At 35.0% G+C, this 17001-nt stretch overlaps 1 protein-coding gene across 1 annotated transcript in view; it reads right to left on the bottom strand.

Moving 5' to 3' along the window:
• Positions 1–9513: 9513 nt before the first annotated feature.
• Positions 9514–17001, bottom strand: part of ADAMTS6 (ADAM metallopeptidase with thrombospondin type 1 motif 6) — a gene marked incomplete at its 3' end in the record, with an annotated part of 238514 nt that continues 231026 nt past the window's right edge. The window contains exon 15 of the mRNA XM_008049780.2: positions 9514–9616. Coding sequence (XP_008047971.1) covers positions 9514–9616 — 103 coding nt within the window. The remainder of the gene's footprint in view (positions 9617–17001) is intronic.

Below are 17001 nucleotides of genomic sequence, written 5' to 3'. Positions count from 1 at the left end.
CAAAGGGTCAAAGAAGAGATAAAAAGGTAAATTTTTTAAAAATCTTAAGACAAAAATAGAAATACAACATTCCAAAACATATGGGGTGCTGCAAAAGCACCTCTTAGAGGGAAGTTTATAGTGATACATGTCTAATATGAAAAAAGAAAAAGATCACAAATAAACAACCTAGCTTAACATCAAGGGTAGAGGTCCCCAACTCCCAAACTGGTACTCATCTGTGGTCTGTTAGGAACGGTCTGCACAGCAGGAACTGGTCCATTTCCTGTCAGATGAGTGAGGCATTAGATTCTCATAGGAGTGTGAACCCTATTGTGAACTGCACGTGCAAGGGATCTAGGCTACACGCTCCATATGAGAATCTAATTTTTGATGATCTGAGGTAGCGCCGAGGAAGTGATTGGCAGTGAGGTTTAACTGCACTTCAACCCCCTTCCACTGCCCCACCACCCCTCCACCTCCCTCCCTACCCCCACGGAAAAATTGTCTTCCATGAAACCAGTCCCTGATGCCAAAAAAATTGGGGACTGCTTATCTAGGTAACTAGAAAAAAAAGAACAAATGAACTCCAAAGTTAGTAGCAGGAAAAAAAAATAAAATCAGAGCAGAAATAGAGGCTGGAAAAATAGAAAAGATTACCAAAACTTAGAGTTTTCTGAACAGATAAACAAAATTGGCAAAACTTTAGCTAAGAAAAAAAGAGAAAAGACTCAAATTAAATCAGAAAGGAAAGAGGAGGCATTACAACTGATATCACAGAAATACAAAGGATCAGAAGAGACTACTATGGACATCTATCGACCAACAAATCGGATAACCTAGAAGAAATTAGAAAAGTTCTAGAAACATACAACCTACTAAGACTGAACCATGAAAAAACAGAATACCTGAACAGACAAATTAAAAGAAAAGAGACTGAAGCAGTAATTAAAAAGCATTCATCAAATAAAAATGCAGGGCTTGAGGGCTTCAGTGGTGAATTATACCAAACATTTAAAGAAGAATTAATCCCTTTGCTTTTACTCTTTCAAAAAAATTGCAGAGAAGGAAGCATTTCCAAGTGCATTTTATGAAGCCAGCAATTCTAATACCAAACCAGACAAGGACACTCCTAGAAAATAAAATTACAGGCTGGGTGTGGTGGCTCAGGCCTATAATCTCAGCACTTTGAGCGGCCGAGGTGAGCTGCCTGTCTGAGCCCATGGTTTCAAGAACAACCTGGGCAACTTGGCAAGACCTCATCTCTACCAAAATTAAAAAAAAACAACAAAGAATTAGCTGGGTGTGGTAGCCCATGTCTGTAGTTCTGGCTACTTTGGAAGGCTGAAGTAGAAGGATCGCCTAAGCCCAGCAGGTCAACACTGGGGTGGCCATGAGTGTGCCACGGCACTCCAGTATGGGTGATGGAGTGAGACTCCAACTCAAAAGAAAAGAAAAGAAAAGAAAATTACAGGCCAACATCCTTGATGAACATAGATGCAAAAAAATTTCAATGAAATACGAGCAAACTGAACTCACCAGCACATTAAAAAGATCATTCATCATAATCAGGTAGGATTTATACTGAGGATATAATGCTGGATTAACATATGCAAGTCAAAACATGTGATTCAGACCCCTGGGAGGTCAGACACTGAAAATCACAGACTTCAGAATGCAAACAATGAAGAGCCCCCAGAATGATTGGTCTCAAACCACAAACCCAAATATCAAGACATCAATAGAGAGAATAAACAGAATTGAGGAAAGACAAGAGGAAAGAATGGAGTAGATAACTGAGATGACAGCAATAAAGAATACAGGGAATGAAATAAATTACAAACTGATAAGCATGGAAAGCAGAATTAGCCAAGTAGAAGAAAGAATCTCATAGCTTGAGGACCAAAATATGGAACTAACTCAAACTTTTAAAAACATAGAAAAGAAGCTTAAAAATTCAGAACAAAACCTCCAAGAGATGACCGATTATTTTACAAGACTGAACCTAAGATTAATTGGAATCCCTGAGGCAGATAGAGAGACAGAGACCACCCTGGAGCAAACATTCTGTGAAATTATCCAAGAAAACTTCCCTCATCTCATCAGTGACACGGCCATTCAAAACATGTGATACATCATATTAACAAAATGGAGGACAAAGATCAAGTGATCCTCTCAAGAGATGTAAATATAGCTTTGACAAAATTCAACATCTTTTCGTTATACTACAAATTCTCAACAAATTAAGTATAGAAGGAGAATACCTCTATTGTAGAATACAATAAAGGTCTTATATGATAAGCCCACAGTGAAAAGTTGAAATATTTTTCTCTAAGATCAGGAGTAAGACAATGATGTCCACTCAATTCAACATAGTACTGCAAGTTCTAGTAAAGGCAAATAAGCAATAAATAGAATAAAAGACATGCAAATTGGAAAAGAAAAAGAAAAATTATTTTCTGGCAACATGATCTTATATATAGAAAACCCTAAAGACACCACAAAAAAATTGTTAGAAGTAATAAATTCAGTAAATATAGAATACAGAATCAACATACAAAAATTAGTAGCATTTCTAAACACTAACAACAAACTATCCAAGAAAGAAAATAAGAAAATACCATTTATAGTAGCATAAAAAAGTACTTAGGAATATATTTAAACAAAAAGATAAAAAATATGTACACTGAAAATTATAAAACAGTGATGAAATAAATTAGACACAAATAAATGGAAAGATATCATATGTTCATAAACTGGAAAGATCAATATTTGAAAATGCCCATCTTCCCCAACAGATTTAATGCAATCTCTATCAAAATTTCAGTGATATTTTTCACAGAAATAGAAAAAAGAATCCTAAAATTCATATGGAAACAAAAAAGACCCCAGATAGTCACAGCAATCTTTGAGTAAGAAGAATAAAGCTGAAAGCATCACACTTTCTGATTTCAAATTTTATTACAAAGCTGTGGAAATCAGAACAGTATGGTACTTTGCTAAAGCAGATAAATAGAACAATGCAGCAGAATAGATAACCCCCTAACCGCCCCCCCCCAAAAAAATCCCATTCATATATAGTCTACTAATCTTTGGCAAAGGTGCCAAGAATACATAAGGAGGAAAGGATAGTCTCTTCAATAAACATTGCTGAGAAAACTGAATGCCCACATTCCAAAAAAAAAAAAAAAAAATTGGGTCCTTAGCTTACACTGTATACAAAAATCAACTCAAAAGGGATTACAGATTTAAACATAAGACCTGAAACTGTAAAACTACTAGAAGAAAACATAAGGCAAAAGCTCCAAAATATATACTTTTTTAGTATGACACCAAAAGCACAGACAACTAATGGTAAAATAACAAGTGGGACCATATCAAACTGAAAAGTTTCTGCACAGCAAACAATCAACTATTTGAAAAGGCAATCCTTGGAATAGGAGAAAATATTTTAAAGATATAAGGAATCCATGCATTCAATCGTGAAAAAACATAATTTAAGAATAGGTAAAGGAAGTGAATAGACATTTTTCAAGGAAGATACATAAATAGTCTACAGGTACGTGAAAAGGTGTGCAAAATCAGTAATCATCAGGTAAATGCAAATCAAAACTACAATTAGATATCACCTCACACCTGTTTAGGATGGCTATTATCAAAAAGTCACAAGATAACAAATGTTGGCAATGAGGTGGAGAAAAGGAAATCTTTATATACATTACTGATGAGAATGTAAATTGGTACTGCCTTTATGAAAAAGAATATGGAAGCTCCTCCAAAATTTAAAATAGAATGACCATATGACCCAGCAATCCCACTTCTGGTGTATAGCCAGAGGAAATAAAATCTGGAAGAGATATCTACACTCCCAATAGCCAAATGTCTGTCAACAGATGAACGAATAAAAAAGTTGTGATACATACATACATAATTGTGATATATAATGACAAATCGTTCAGCCTAAAAAGAGAAAGAAATCTAGTCATTTGGGAAAACACGGATGAACCTGGAAGACAACACGCTATGTAAAATAAACCAGACACAGAAAGACAAAACTGCATAATCTCACTTATATGTGTAATCTAAAAATGTCATACTCAAAGAAACAGAGAGAAGGGGTTGTGTCAAGTGGGGGAAATAGGAAAATATTGTATTCATCGGGGTAGAAACCTTCAGTTACAAAAGGAATAAGCAGCCTGGTGTGGTGGCTCACTTCAGTAATCCTAGCACTTTGGGAGGCCAAGGCGGGAGGATTGCTTGAGTCCAGGAGTTTGAGACCAGCCTAGCAACATAGTGAGACATCGTCTCAAGAAAAAAATTTAAAAATTAGCCAGACGTGGTGGTGCACACCTGTAGTCCCAGCTTCTTGACCATATAATCCAGTATGGCTGTGGTGAGCCATGATCATGCCATTGCACTCCACCTAGGTGACAGAGTGAGACCTCAACTCAAAAAAAAAAAAAAGGAATAATTTATGGAGATCTAAAATAGTATAGTTAGGTATTCTCATCACACACACACAAATGGTTACTATGTGAGGTAATAGATATGTTAATTTGCTTGATTATGGTAATCATTTCATAATATATATGTAAATCAAAACATCACATTGTACACCTTAACAATATACAATTTTTGTTTGTCAGTTATATTTCAGTGAAGTTGAAAAATAAAAGTAAGGTTGTTAACTTAATTCTCTAAGTGAAAGGTCATATTAACCAATTGCCTTAAATTAAAGCTTATTATGAATTCAGTTAATTCACTATGCACAAAATTATGTAGATAGTAATTATTAAATTTGTGAATTATTTCAGGCACTTCTTTTCCTTCTGCACTAAGACAAAACAATCTCAAATATATATACACCTAAATGAAAAAATACTCAAATACATGAAACAAAACTTTACAAAAAATGAAAGCAAAGCTATACTAGTAGAATTGTTAAAGATTTTAATCTCTCAATAATTGATAGAACTAGAACAGAATAAGTCAGAAAGAATATAAAAGATTGAACAACATTCTCAGCCAAATTGATCTCATGGATATCTACAGAATACTATATCGTCAACAACTGCAGAAAACACTTTTTTTCAAGTATATGTAGAATATTCACCAAGAATAGAGAGTATTCTCTAATCTTAATGCAATTATTCATGAGTAATACAAAGATTTCTAGAAAATCTCAAATATTCGAAAATCAAAACACCATAGTTCTAAGTAACCCATCGATCAAAGAAGAATTCACAATGTAAATAAAATATTTTTAATTGAAGAAAATAAAAATAGAACGTACCAACTTTTGGAAATGTAGATGAGTAAAAGAAACAGAAATAAATAATAAAATAGGAGCAAAATAATACATTTAAAAAAGACAAATTACAGAAAAAGTACTAAAGTCAAAATGTAGTTATTTGAAAAAATTAATAAAATTGATAAACCCTAAGCAAGACTGACCAGGAAAAACAGAGGAAACACAATAACCAACATCAGAAATGAAAAAGTATATATCACTACGAATTTTATACATATTAAACATGATAATAAGAGAATGTTATAATCAATTTTATGTCAACAAATTGGACAACATAGATTTCACATACCTTTCTTAAAGACACAAAATCAAAAATAAAAACAAAAGAAAAAAAATTAAAAACCCAATTAGGCTGGGCTCGGTGGGTCAGCCTGTAATCCCAGCACTCTGGGAGGCCAAGGCGAGTGGATTGCCTGAGCCCCTGGGTTCGAGACCAGGTCAGGCAACTTGGTGAGACCTCGTCTCTACAATAAATGAAAAAAAATTAGCCGGGTGTGGTAGCGTGCCTGTAGTTCTGGCTACTTGTAAGGCTGAAGAGGAAGGATCACTGGAGCCCACCAGGTTGCCACTGGGGTAGTTGTGAGTGTGCCATTGCACTCCAGCCTGGGCGACAGAGTGAGACTTCAATTCAAAAACAAAACAAAAAACTCCCCAAAACCCGAATAACCCTTTATGTATGAAAGGAGTTGAATCTTTACTAAAAAAGATTTTCACAAAGAAAATGCCAAGTTTGGGTGGTTTTACTGGTGAAATCTATTCTAAGGAAGAAATAATACCAATCCTAAAACTCTCTTTTAGAATAAACAAGGATTCTATTTAGGAAAGCCAGAATACCTCTGATACCAAAACTTGCTAAAGACATCACAAGAAAAATATTTACTTTTATGAATACAGATGCAAATATCCTTAATAAAACATTAGCAATTAAATCTAATAACATACAAAACATAATACATCATCACCACATGGAGCTTATCCTGGGAATATAAAGTTGGTTTGAGATTGTAAAATCTACCAAGTCATTCAGCATATTAATAAGGAAGAAAAAAATACTATCAATACGTGTACAAATTACATGTAGGCCCAGTTCAATATATTAAGGCAATAAAATAAAATAAAAGGCATAACAATTGAAATAGATTGTCTCTATTCCCAGGTCACATGACTGTTTACCAAGAAAATCTAAGCATCTACATAAAAAACTATCAGAATATAAAAATTTAGGGAGGTTACAGAATACAAAGTAAATATACAAAAGTCAATTTTATTTTATACACTAGAAAAATAAAGTGAAAATGAAATTTTCAAAAGTTTTATTAACAGTAAGGGCAAAACCAAGAATTACTTATGAATAGACTTAATAAAAGATTTGCAGGGCCTTACATCTAAAATATAGCTGAGATAAATTAAAGAAGACATAAATAGATATACAATGTACATAGATTGAAAAATTCAATATTGTTAATATCTCAGTTCTCTCTCCATTGATCAATAGATTCAACATAACAACATTCATAAGTTCAGCAGGTTTTACTATGGACATTAACAACTGATTCAGAAATTTATATGAAAATGAGGAGGAAGAATCACTGGAGCCCACCAGTTAGAATATCTGAAGAACTCTTGAAAAAAAAATCGAAGCTGGTGGAATTTGCACTACCTGTGTTTGAGTGTACAGTTACAATAATCAGATCAGTTGGATACTGGCATAGAATTGACAAATGGATCAAGGAAACAAAATAGAAAATCCATAAATATACTACAAATATATATCATAGCAAAAATTATTTTGATATAGATCACAGATCTAAATGCAAGGATTAAACCATAGGCTTTTAGAAGAAAATATAAGAAAATATCTTCGTGAGTTAAGGTAGACAAAGACTTCTTAGACAGTACACAGAACACAATAATTTTAAAGAAAAATTATTGAAAAATTAGAATTAAAAACACATGCACCATAAAACCCCCACCATTTAAAAACAGGAAAGCCATGGAATGTGACAAAATATTTGTAAAACTTATCTGATAAATGACTACCACTTGAGAAGATAAATAACCCAATTTAAAAATAGGCAAAAGATTTGGACAGTACAAAAGAAAATATATAAATGGCCAATAAGTACATGAAAACATGCTTAACATAAACATCAGAAAATGAAAACTGAAACTTCATTGAAATGTCACACTACCTCCACCAGAAGAAGATTGAAAACACCAAATACTGGCATGGTGGTGCAGCAAACAGAACACTCATATATTGTTGATGGGAGTGTAATGTGGTACACTCACTATAAAAAACATCAGCAGTTTCTTTTAAAACTAAACTCACATCTACTCCAATGCCCAGCAATTCCATCCCTAAGTATTTACCCAAGTAAAATGAAAACATGTGCTCACAAAAAGATTGTACACAAATGTTCATAGCAGCTAAAAACTAGAAACAATCCAGGTGCTCATCAATAGCAGAATGAAAAAACAAACTGGTTACTACAATGAAATACCGCTTAACAATAAAAAGGAATGAACTCCCTTTTTCTTTTTTTTTCCTCTCTCTCTCTTTTTTTTTTTTTTTTTTTTTTTTTTTAAGAGAACTCCTGGGCTCGAGTGATCCTCACCTCAGCCTTCCAAATAGCTGGACTACAAGTGTGTACCACCACACCCAACTAGAATTAAGTACTTCAATATACAACAACGTGGATAGATCTCAAAAACATTAGTCTCAAAGAAGAGTTATACAGTCAAGTATGAAGTTCTAGAGCAGGCAAAACTAAACTATAGCGAGAAAAAAAATCAGAACAAGGGTTATATCTTGGGCAGAGTAGGCAGAGGCAGCTATTGACTGCTAAGGACTATGAGGACTTTCATGGGCTAAATGTTTGTGTCCCCTCAAAACTCATATGTTGAAATTTTAACCCTCAATGTGAAGGTGGGACCTTTAGGAAGTAATTAGATCATGAGGGTGAAGGCTTTTGAACGGGATTAACACCCTTATAAAAGGGTCCCCCAGAAAGTTCTTTCTCCCTCTTTCTAGCATGGGAGGCTACCATGAGAAGGAAAACCGGTCTACAAGCCAGAAGAGGGCCTTCACCAAAATCCAACCACAATGGCATCCTGATCTGAGATGTTTAGCTTCCAGAATGGTAAGAAATACATTTCTATTGTTTAAGATCCCCAGTCTACGGCAATTTGTTATAGCAGTCTAAAACTGACCGAGAATTTTGGAGGAAAAGGTAATGCTCTACAGCTCAACAGGGTTTTACAGGTGTATGCATTTGTCAAAATTCAGAGATAGGACAGTTAGGATTTTTGCATATAATTTTAAGTAATATTACCTCAAGAAAAAAGTAGACAAATACTGAACCATGGTTAATGTTACACATGCTGAAATATTGAGAGAAAAGTATATGAATGACTGCAGTTTACTTTGAAATACATCAAAAAACAAAATGAAGTAATAAATGAATAGAGAGTTAAAAAACATGCATGAAGTATAGTAAAATGTTAACGGTAGAATTTTGGTAGTGAATATACAGTTGTCACTGTAAAACTCTTTTAATATTGCTCTATTGGATAATTTCTAAAATAAAATTTTAGAAAAACAAACAGTAAACGTTTCTTAAAAGTAAATTCAATTTTTCTGAGAGAACATTTCAACAAAATTTAGTTTATATTTTGGGACTATAAAAATACTTCTGCTTATTGAACAATTCGTGCTTGATACCTACACAAATAAGAGTAGAAATGTGTCCTAACTCTGAAAAAGAGTATTAATAATCTGTGGAATGATCTTTGGCCCTTGACTAAGAAAGAACACAGATTTTCCTGATTTATATTATTATATTTTGTTTTAGGGTGATAATTATAAATATTTAAAGATTATAATGCAATTTACATACACCCCAAGGAAGTCTCAAGCAGAACTCAAAAATGCTATATGGTTTTAATATGTAGACATCCTTTCTAGGAATTCTGCACCTTGTTAAACAGAATTGGGTTTTAGAAAATGATTTCTGATCATTTGTACTAACATATAAACTTTATTATGGGGAAAAGAAGACATTAGACCTTTATAGTACTATAAGTACTTTCCTGTGCTTATTTGCAAACACTAATTTTAACTAGTGTATGCATGAATGAATGTGTGTGCTTTTATGTATTTATATATTCTTTTATGTTTGCAAGGCTCTGAAGCATGAATGCTCTACCAGGTTATACATTACCTCCAGTATAGGGTTTCCAGTTATAATACTTTCCTCGGAAAGGCATATTGTCAAAGTCTGCACACTGTTTCTCTCGAAAATCTCGGGAACCCAAAGGGCATGGCTAAAATAAAATAAAATCATAAATGGTACAATTGTTGGAAAATACCAAAACCTAAGGACAATGTCCCTAAAATTAAAATTGCCCGAACATCAAATTACTTACTACCTTAGTCTCTGGCTATAATTCTGGCATTTATGTTACTGTTTAACAATCATATTCAGATTGAAGTGTCTGAACTATAATCTTAGTTACAGAAGAAATAACAAGTAATCTAAACAAACTGTTTCATAGTTTCCATATAACTTTATGCTTGGATACATGTCATAGTCCTCTTCATAATCAATCTGTAAGGTACTGCCTTATAAACACACGTGAGAACTGGATGAAGAAACTAAAACACAAAATCCCTTCTGGTAACAGTATTTCAGGTTCGGTTGCCATAGCTACTTTTAGAAGTTTATTTTAAGGACTCAAGAGGCAGGTTTGTAACATGACATTCAGCAGTATTCATTGTGGTTTGGGCCCCTACTACTATAGCTGTTTACTGTCTAACCCTGCCAAAAACGTTATTTTAAATATAGAATAAACTAGGCAAAATGCTAGACCTCAAGTCTCAATACATTCAAATTCAAGGAATTGGGACTTATTAAGATTTACACTTAATATAATAACATCACAGAGAATGAAGTAGTAAAGGGTTCAAAGCATGTATTTGAGGGGTAAGGAAAGATGGTAAGAGGGTAAAGAGAGGATTATTTGCTTTCAACACTGGGAATGCTTCTTCTATTCAGAAATGCTTATGATTTTTTTTGTTGTTGTTGTTTTGAGTTGGGGGGTTCTAATTCAGTTGCCCAGGCTGGAGTGCAGTGGCACCATCACAACTCACTGCAGCCTCAAAATCCTAGGCTCAGGCAATCCTTCCACCTCAGTCTCCTGAGTAGCTGGAACTAAAGACACACATCACTCCACCCAGCTAATTTTTAAAAATTTTTTTTGTAGAGATGAAGTCTTGCTATGTTGCCCAGGCTAGTCTTGAACTCCTGGGCTCAAGCAATCCTCCTGTCTTGGCCTCCTGAAGTGCTGTGTTTACAGGCATGAGCCACTGTGCCTGGCCTAATTTTTTAAACTGAAAAATCTATCTAGGTCTAGTTACCAAACACCACAGAGTCATCCTAAATGTAACCTTTACGTTCACAAATTATAACAATTCACAGTGTTTGAGCAATATGACTTATTTTTTAGACTTCTATAGTTGTAACATTTAACTAAAGTTACTGATTTTGAAACACTGTCTGAGAAGACATTCTCCTTAAACATGAAAGAATATGTCATTGTATAAAATTCTTGTGAATAAATGACAAGTATGTAACAGGAATTCTCAGAGATCATTTGGAGTACTTTTTACTACTTTCCCTCAGATCTCTCATTTGCTCTGTACAGCTTTCTGAGGTTAGTAAACTGTAAACAGTCACTTGAAACGTGAAATAATAATGGACCACAAAGTGCAAATATTTGCACAGTCATCATTACTTCCTTATATATTACAGTTCAATTTTTTACTAAATCAAATCTAAAGCCTCAGAGCCTGAAAATCGTGGCAGCAGGTCCACATTCTATTATGAGCCCTGCATTTTAAGATAGTTTCAGCACTTATCATATGACATTCCTATGCTACATCTAATGGGTTATTTTTCTTATCAAAATACCCTTCTTGGTTGTCATTAAATAAAAAGAAGAAAAAGAACTCTTCACCATAGGCTACATGGTGTAGCATGTTGGAAGGATTTGCTTCCAGGGTCTTTTATTTCATAGTCTGTTAATATTTGGATCTTTGGAATGCTTTAGATTAAAGGAATTCTTTTCTTTCTAGCTATTTTCAGGGAATCCCACACAAGGACCAAAGTCAGTGGCTTCTGCTTTGCAGCAAAACCACCTTTAAAAGCAAACAGCATCAATTAACAAAAATAAACACACAAGTAATTTGAACTCTAGTTATAAGTTTTCACACATTACTTAAGTATTTGTAAAGCAACAACCTCATAAAAGTCCATCCAAGCATGACTTTCAATCAAGTGGGAGAAATAAAATACAAATGGAAAAGCTACAAAACTATTTCAGGCAATATAAATAGTATATGACAGCATGTTACAGGTTTTCTACAGGTGCTATATATAGGTAAAAGATCAATGTTTCATGTGATTACCTAGGGAAATACTGCTTGAGAAACAAAATCTTGAGCATGTTCCGAAGTATTACAGTATAGGAATTGTGTTAGTTAAGAAAAAGGACTTGGAGGAATGGGAGACTATTAAGAATGAAGTTGCTGGGCATGGTGACTCATGTCTATAATTCCAGCACTTTGGGAGGCCAAGGTGAGAGGACTGTCTGAGCCCATAGGTTCGAGACCAGCCTGGGCAACTTGGCAAGACCTCATCTCTACAATAAAGAATCATTTAAAAAAATTAGCCGGGCATGCATGGTGGCGCATGCCTGTAGATACAGCTACTTGGAAGGCTGAGGCAGAAGGATCACCTGAGCCCAGCAGGTCAAGGCTGCAGTGGCTGTGAGCATGCCACTGCACCACTCCAGCCTGGGCAATAGGGTGAGACTCTAATTAAAAAAAAAAAAAAAAAAAGAATGAAGCCAAGTAAAACCATGGGGACCTGAAGGAAGAGATCATATGTTGGGAATGATTGGGGAAAGGCCATCCTAGATGAAAGAGAGAAACTTTATAGAAGCATAAGAGAAAATGACATTTTACATATATATGCAATGGTACATAAAAAAGCCCTTGAACTGATAAACAAAGACATCATGCGGTCCATTCACTTAAAGGAAAACAAAACAAAAGTGCTATTTTTTTAGTATCTTTGTTTTTTTCTTAGAAAGAAACATTTCATAGGGACTTATAAAGAGAAACCACGGTAAGACAAGATGGTGGATTCTCACCATTTTTTTAGTATCTTCCAACAACCTTCCTAAATAAAAGAAAAACAAAATGTCCATAATAGAATATCACTGTTTAATAAAGTTCTTGGATTACATTTCATAAAATGTTTGATCTACTCTTTTCCTGTGATAATCTCTTTCAGAGTCAGCATAATAAAAAGATTAACAATAACAATAGACAGTTGGAATTTACTAAGTACCTTCTCTGTGGTATAGTGTTCAAAGATCTTTATATACATTATATGCTTAATCTTTCTCAACACTCTTGTGGCTGGCTATAATTAATAATCCCATTTTACAACAAAGTAAACCAGGTTATAGGAAGGTTGCTCAGTATAGTTTCAGGGTGCAAGGATACCTTGTGATGTAAATGGGGGTCTCCTCTGGACACTCTCTAAATGCTATAATAACAGCTTAAAGTGTACAGAAATCTAATGGGAATAACCTGGGATCTATACCTAGGGCTGCCATGAACTAGCTGCAAGTTTATCTTCCCCATACAACTTTTTTTCTCATTGCAAAATGAGAGAGCTAAAGCAAGAGCTTTGGAGTAAGGCAGACTTGGATTCATTTCTAACATGGTCATTTATTCATGGCCTTGAGAAATTTACTTACTTGTCTAAGCCTCATCTATAAACTGGGGATAGTACTAGTATTTGTCTTGTAGATAAGGATTCATGTAAACCAGTTGCTAGTTCTGTGCCTGTCTTAAGGCAGTACTTAACAACTATTAACAGCTGTGCAGATCTCAGGTATAGGTGTCCTTAGACTCATTCCTCACCCTTTTTCTCTGCTCTGAATTTTAGGGGGACACACCCTGCAAGCTCCATTTCTCAGGTTTGTCAGTTGACTTATGTTGGGTTCAGGTGATGGAAGGCACTGGTGGAGAAGCCAGGGTATGTTTCATTTCCCTCTGTGCTTCAGGCAGCATCGGAGGCAGAAGCAGAAGCTTTTCTGTGACTCCAGCTTCAGGCCGAAACTCCATCCTTCCTGTCCTTCAGCACTATAATTCCAGTTTCTGCTGTTTGATTCCAGCCTCTGGGCTCTGACAAAACTATCTATCTCCTTCCTGTGTCTTCCAGGTAGAAGTGGTGGCATCTTCCTGCTGATGCTCATCTATGGACTTTTAAGCCACTTCTATCATTCATGTAACCACTGCCCTGCATTAAATTCCCTCTATTTAAGTATTCAGAATGGTTTATATTATTATGGTTAAGTCTTTATTGATATGAGTTAATAAATAATGATGACAATAAAGTACTTATGAAACTGAATAGAGATAGGTTCCAACATAGTATTTCTTAGGTTTAGGGCAGCAGTTGTCAATTTTTTTTGGTAAAAGTCTAAATGGTGGCTGAGCTCAGTGGCTCTGGCTGTAATCCCAGCACTTTAGGAGGCCGAGGCCAGTGGACTGCCTGAGTCCGCGGGTTTGAGACCAGCCTGGGCAACTTGGTAAGACCTCATCTCTACAATAAAATAAAATAAAATAAAATAAAAAATAGCCGGGCATGGTAGTATACATCTGTAGTTCCAGCTACTTGGAAGGTTGAGGCAGAAGGATTGCTGAGGCCCAGGAGGTCGATACAGGGGTGGCCGTGAGCATGCATGCCACTGCACCCCAGCCTGGGAGAAGGAGTGAGATTCCAACTCAAAAAAAAAAAGTCTAAATAGTAAATATTTAGACTTTGCAGGTCATGAGGTCTCTGTTGTGACTACTCAACTGTGCATTATAGGGTAAAAAAATCCACAGACAATATGTAAATCAATGGTCATGGCTATGTTACAGTAAAATTATTTACAAAAAGAGGTGACTGGTCAGATTTGCCCCAGGAAGTACAATTTGTCAATCCCTGGTCTAGGGTGTTAACATAATAGATACATCTATTTGGCAGCATTCTGCAGAAGAAACTAATTCAATTATTAATTTTTGCGTCAATATAGAATCATACCTTGTAAAAACCTTGTTAAAAGAAATATAATCTAATTTGTATAAGATGCTTGGATTTCCTTTCTATCCCCAAAGTGGTCATACAACCTATGTAAATAGGTACAGAAAAACAGATCAAACACTTTCAAAGAGCTGTAGTTATTAGCAGGTTCTTCCTTACTTTCAGCTAAAAACCTGCATTCCTATAATACAGCGGTCTTTCTCCTTTCTTTTAGATCCACACTGAACAAATCTAACCCCTAAACTTAGAGATATCTAGACTTTGATGGCTTTCCTATGGGCACATCATGACTTATGAGTTCTCTTAAAACAAGTCAGCCAGAACTGGTCTTCATATCTTTTTTTTTTCATTCAGCAAGTATTTGTAACATGCTTATTATGTGTCAGATCTCATCTAGCCTCTGGGGCCACAGCAAAAAACAAAATAGATCTTTGCTTTCCTAGCACTTATCTAGTTGGAGATGAAAAAGAAGGAAGATAAAGCAGGTTAAGGAGATTGATAGTGAGGTGGGAGGGAAGTTGTTTTAAACAGTATGGTCACAGAAATTCTCTCTGATAAGGTGGCCTTCAAGCAAAGAGTTAAAAGAAGCTGAAGGAATGATTTGTGTATTTATCTGTGTAAAGAGCCTTCCAAGAAATAGTAAACGCAAGGGTCCTGAGGCAGGAGTGTATTTAGGTCGTTAAAAGAATAGTGTAGAGAATGGAAAGGGCTCAAGGGAGCTAAAGTCAACTTAGGGCCTGGATCCCATGCCTTTCTGTTTCTAGAATACATCAACCAGTGTTGTGTTCTCCTTGATTTCATTCCATTAGAGGAATGAATTTGTGTTGACTAGAAATAGGCAAGGTATGAATGACATATGCCGGCTCTAAAGAGTGACTGTGATCAAAGGAAAGAGTAATTTCTTAAGGAAAAATTATGTAAAGACATTTTTGTTTTGTTTAGGAATACTAGAGAGTTGAAGGAGAAATGCCTTTAAATTACTTAAGGATAATAAATGCTGACACGATGCAGAAACTGAAACAGAAGTTTCAGATTTTTCCATATAAAGCCTGACAGATTTTTCAGCTTCCTGGTGCTAACACTAATCAAGCGTCTCCTTCAAAAAATCAGCAGGGCCCCACATAAATCCAAAGAGCAAAGTTACAGGTCCCAGTGTCTTTTTATCTTAGTATTTTCAAAGAAATAAAAAAATTAATATTAGCATCTTTATCACCACTTTTTTTTTTCTCATAGATCTGTGTAAGTTAGCACATTCTATAAACTATCTTGTACTTTCAACTATCCTGTTTGGAAGCATCACTTTTTATTAAATGTAATACATTTTATTAGAAGATAAATTCAAAAAGAATAATTCATTGAGGCATAAAATTTGCTGCAGAAATAAATCTCAGCTTCTGCTGACAAACTTTCCAGTGGCATTTCTATTACTGGGTTTCTAATCCTGGTTTTGTCTCAAAGAATGGAGTGACCATGGCAACTCCCCAAATCCTTTTGTGTCTTCTTTTTTTATTGCAAAACGTACCCTCAAACTTCTTACCTTCAAGAGAAATACATCCCAGAAGGTCTTGCAAATGAGGAAAATTCTGAAAATACTGAATTATTTCTTTGAGAATGAGAAGAGGACTGAGAATGAGACCCCCTTTCCCTTTCCTCTCCTCTTCCTAAAGGAGATGGGTGAGTGAGGGAGACACAGTGATTCCTACAGCCTTAGGTAAAATTGTAAAAGGAGCAGAATTGGCATTCTGTTCTTCCACTTCCTTCCCATCTTCTGCATCTTCCTTTCAGCTCTCACACTAAATTCGCTTTTGCTTCATTCCTATTACACTGGACCACTTTAATAATTCCAAAATTTAATGTTCTTCTTCCTCTTCAGGAAAGCAACATATTCTTAGCCTGTTTGTTAAGGGAGTTTGAGACCCAACCCCTGCTCTATTTGGTAGGTCATACACTTGACAGGGGACTATGAAGAAGGGACACATTTTTGTTTGCTCAACCAGATGGTGTTTTTTCCTAAATTACACTGATACCATGTGCGCTAACAAAAGCTTTGCTTCTATAAGTTGCAAACAAAGTCCCTAGTTATCAGATTCTGTCTAATTAAAGTAATTCATCCTAGGGCATTTAACTAAAGTTAGAGTTAGTAGTCAATGCATGTAGTGAGTCATCTCAACTCCAGTTTTAAGTCAATTTCTCCCCTTTTTCCACAAATAGTTTCTAATTTTTATGATAGTTTCACTATGCATATACTTTTAATGCCAAAAAAGCAAAGGTCTGATAATCCACATTTGAGAAACTCAAATCTAGCTGTCATGTTTGATACCATAATTTTCTATGCAAATTTTAAAAATTAAAATTACTTATATATGCCTTGTGTACTTTGAAGTTAATTAAACTGCCAGCTATCTATAGCATAACTCTTTCCTCTAAGCCTATAAAAGTGTTAAGAAACAAACTTACTTTGTAATTTTTAGTCTCTTTTAAGCACAAAATAAACAAGTTCTATTTTGTGCTTAAAAGCTAGGCCTTATTTCTCAAAACATAATACAC

The sequence above is a fragment of the Carlito syrichta genome, unplaced genomic scaffold (genome assembly GCF_000164805.1).
Source record: "Carlito syrichta isolate Samal-C Ts95f unplaced genomic scaffold, Tarsius_syrichta-2.0.1 Scaffold136712, whole genome shotgun sequence".
Lineage (NCBI taxonomy): Eukaryota > Metazoa > Chordata > Mammalia > Primates > Tarsiidae > Carlito > Carlito syrichta.
The sequence above is the reverse complement of the archived record's forward strand: the minus strand, read 5'-3'. Positions and strand labels throughout refer to the sequence as shown.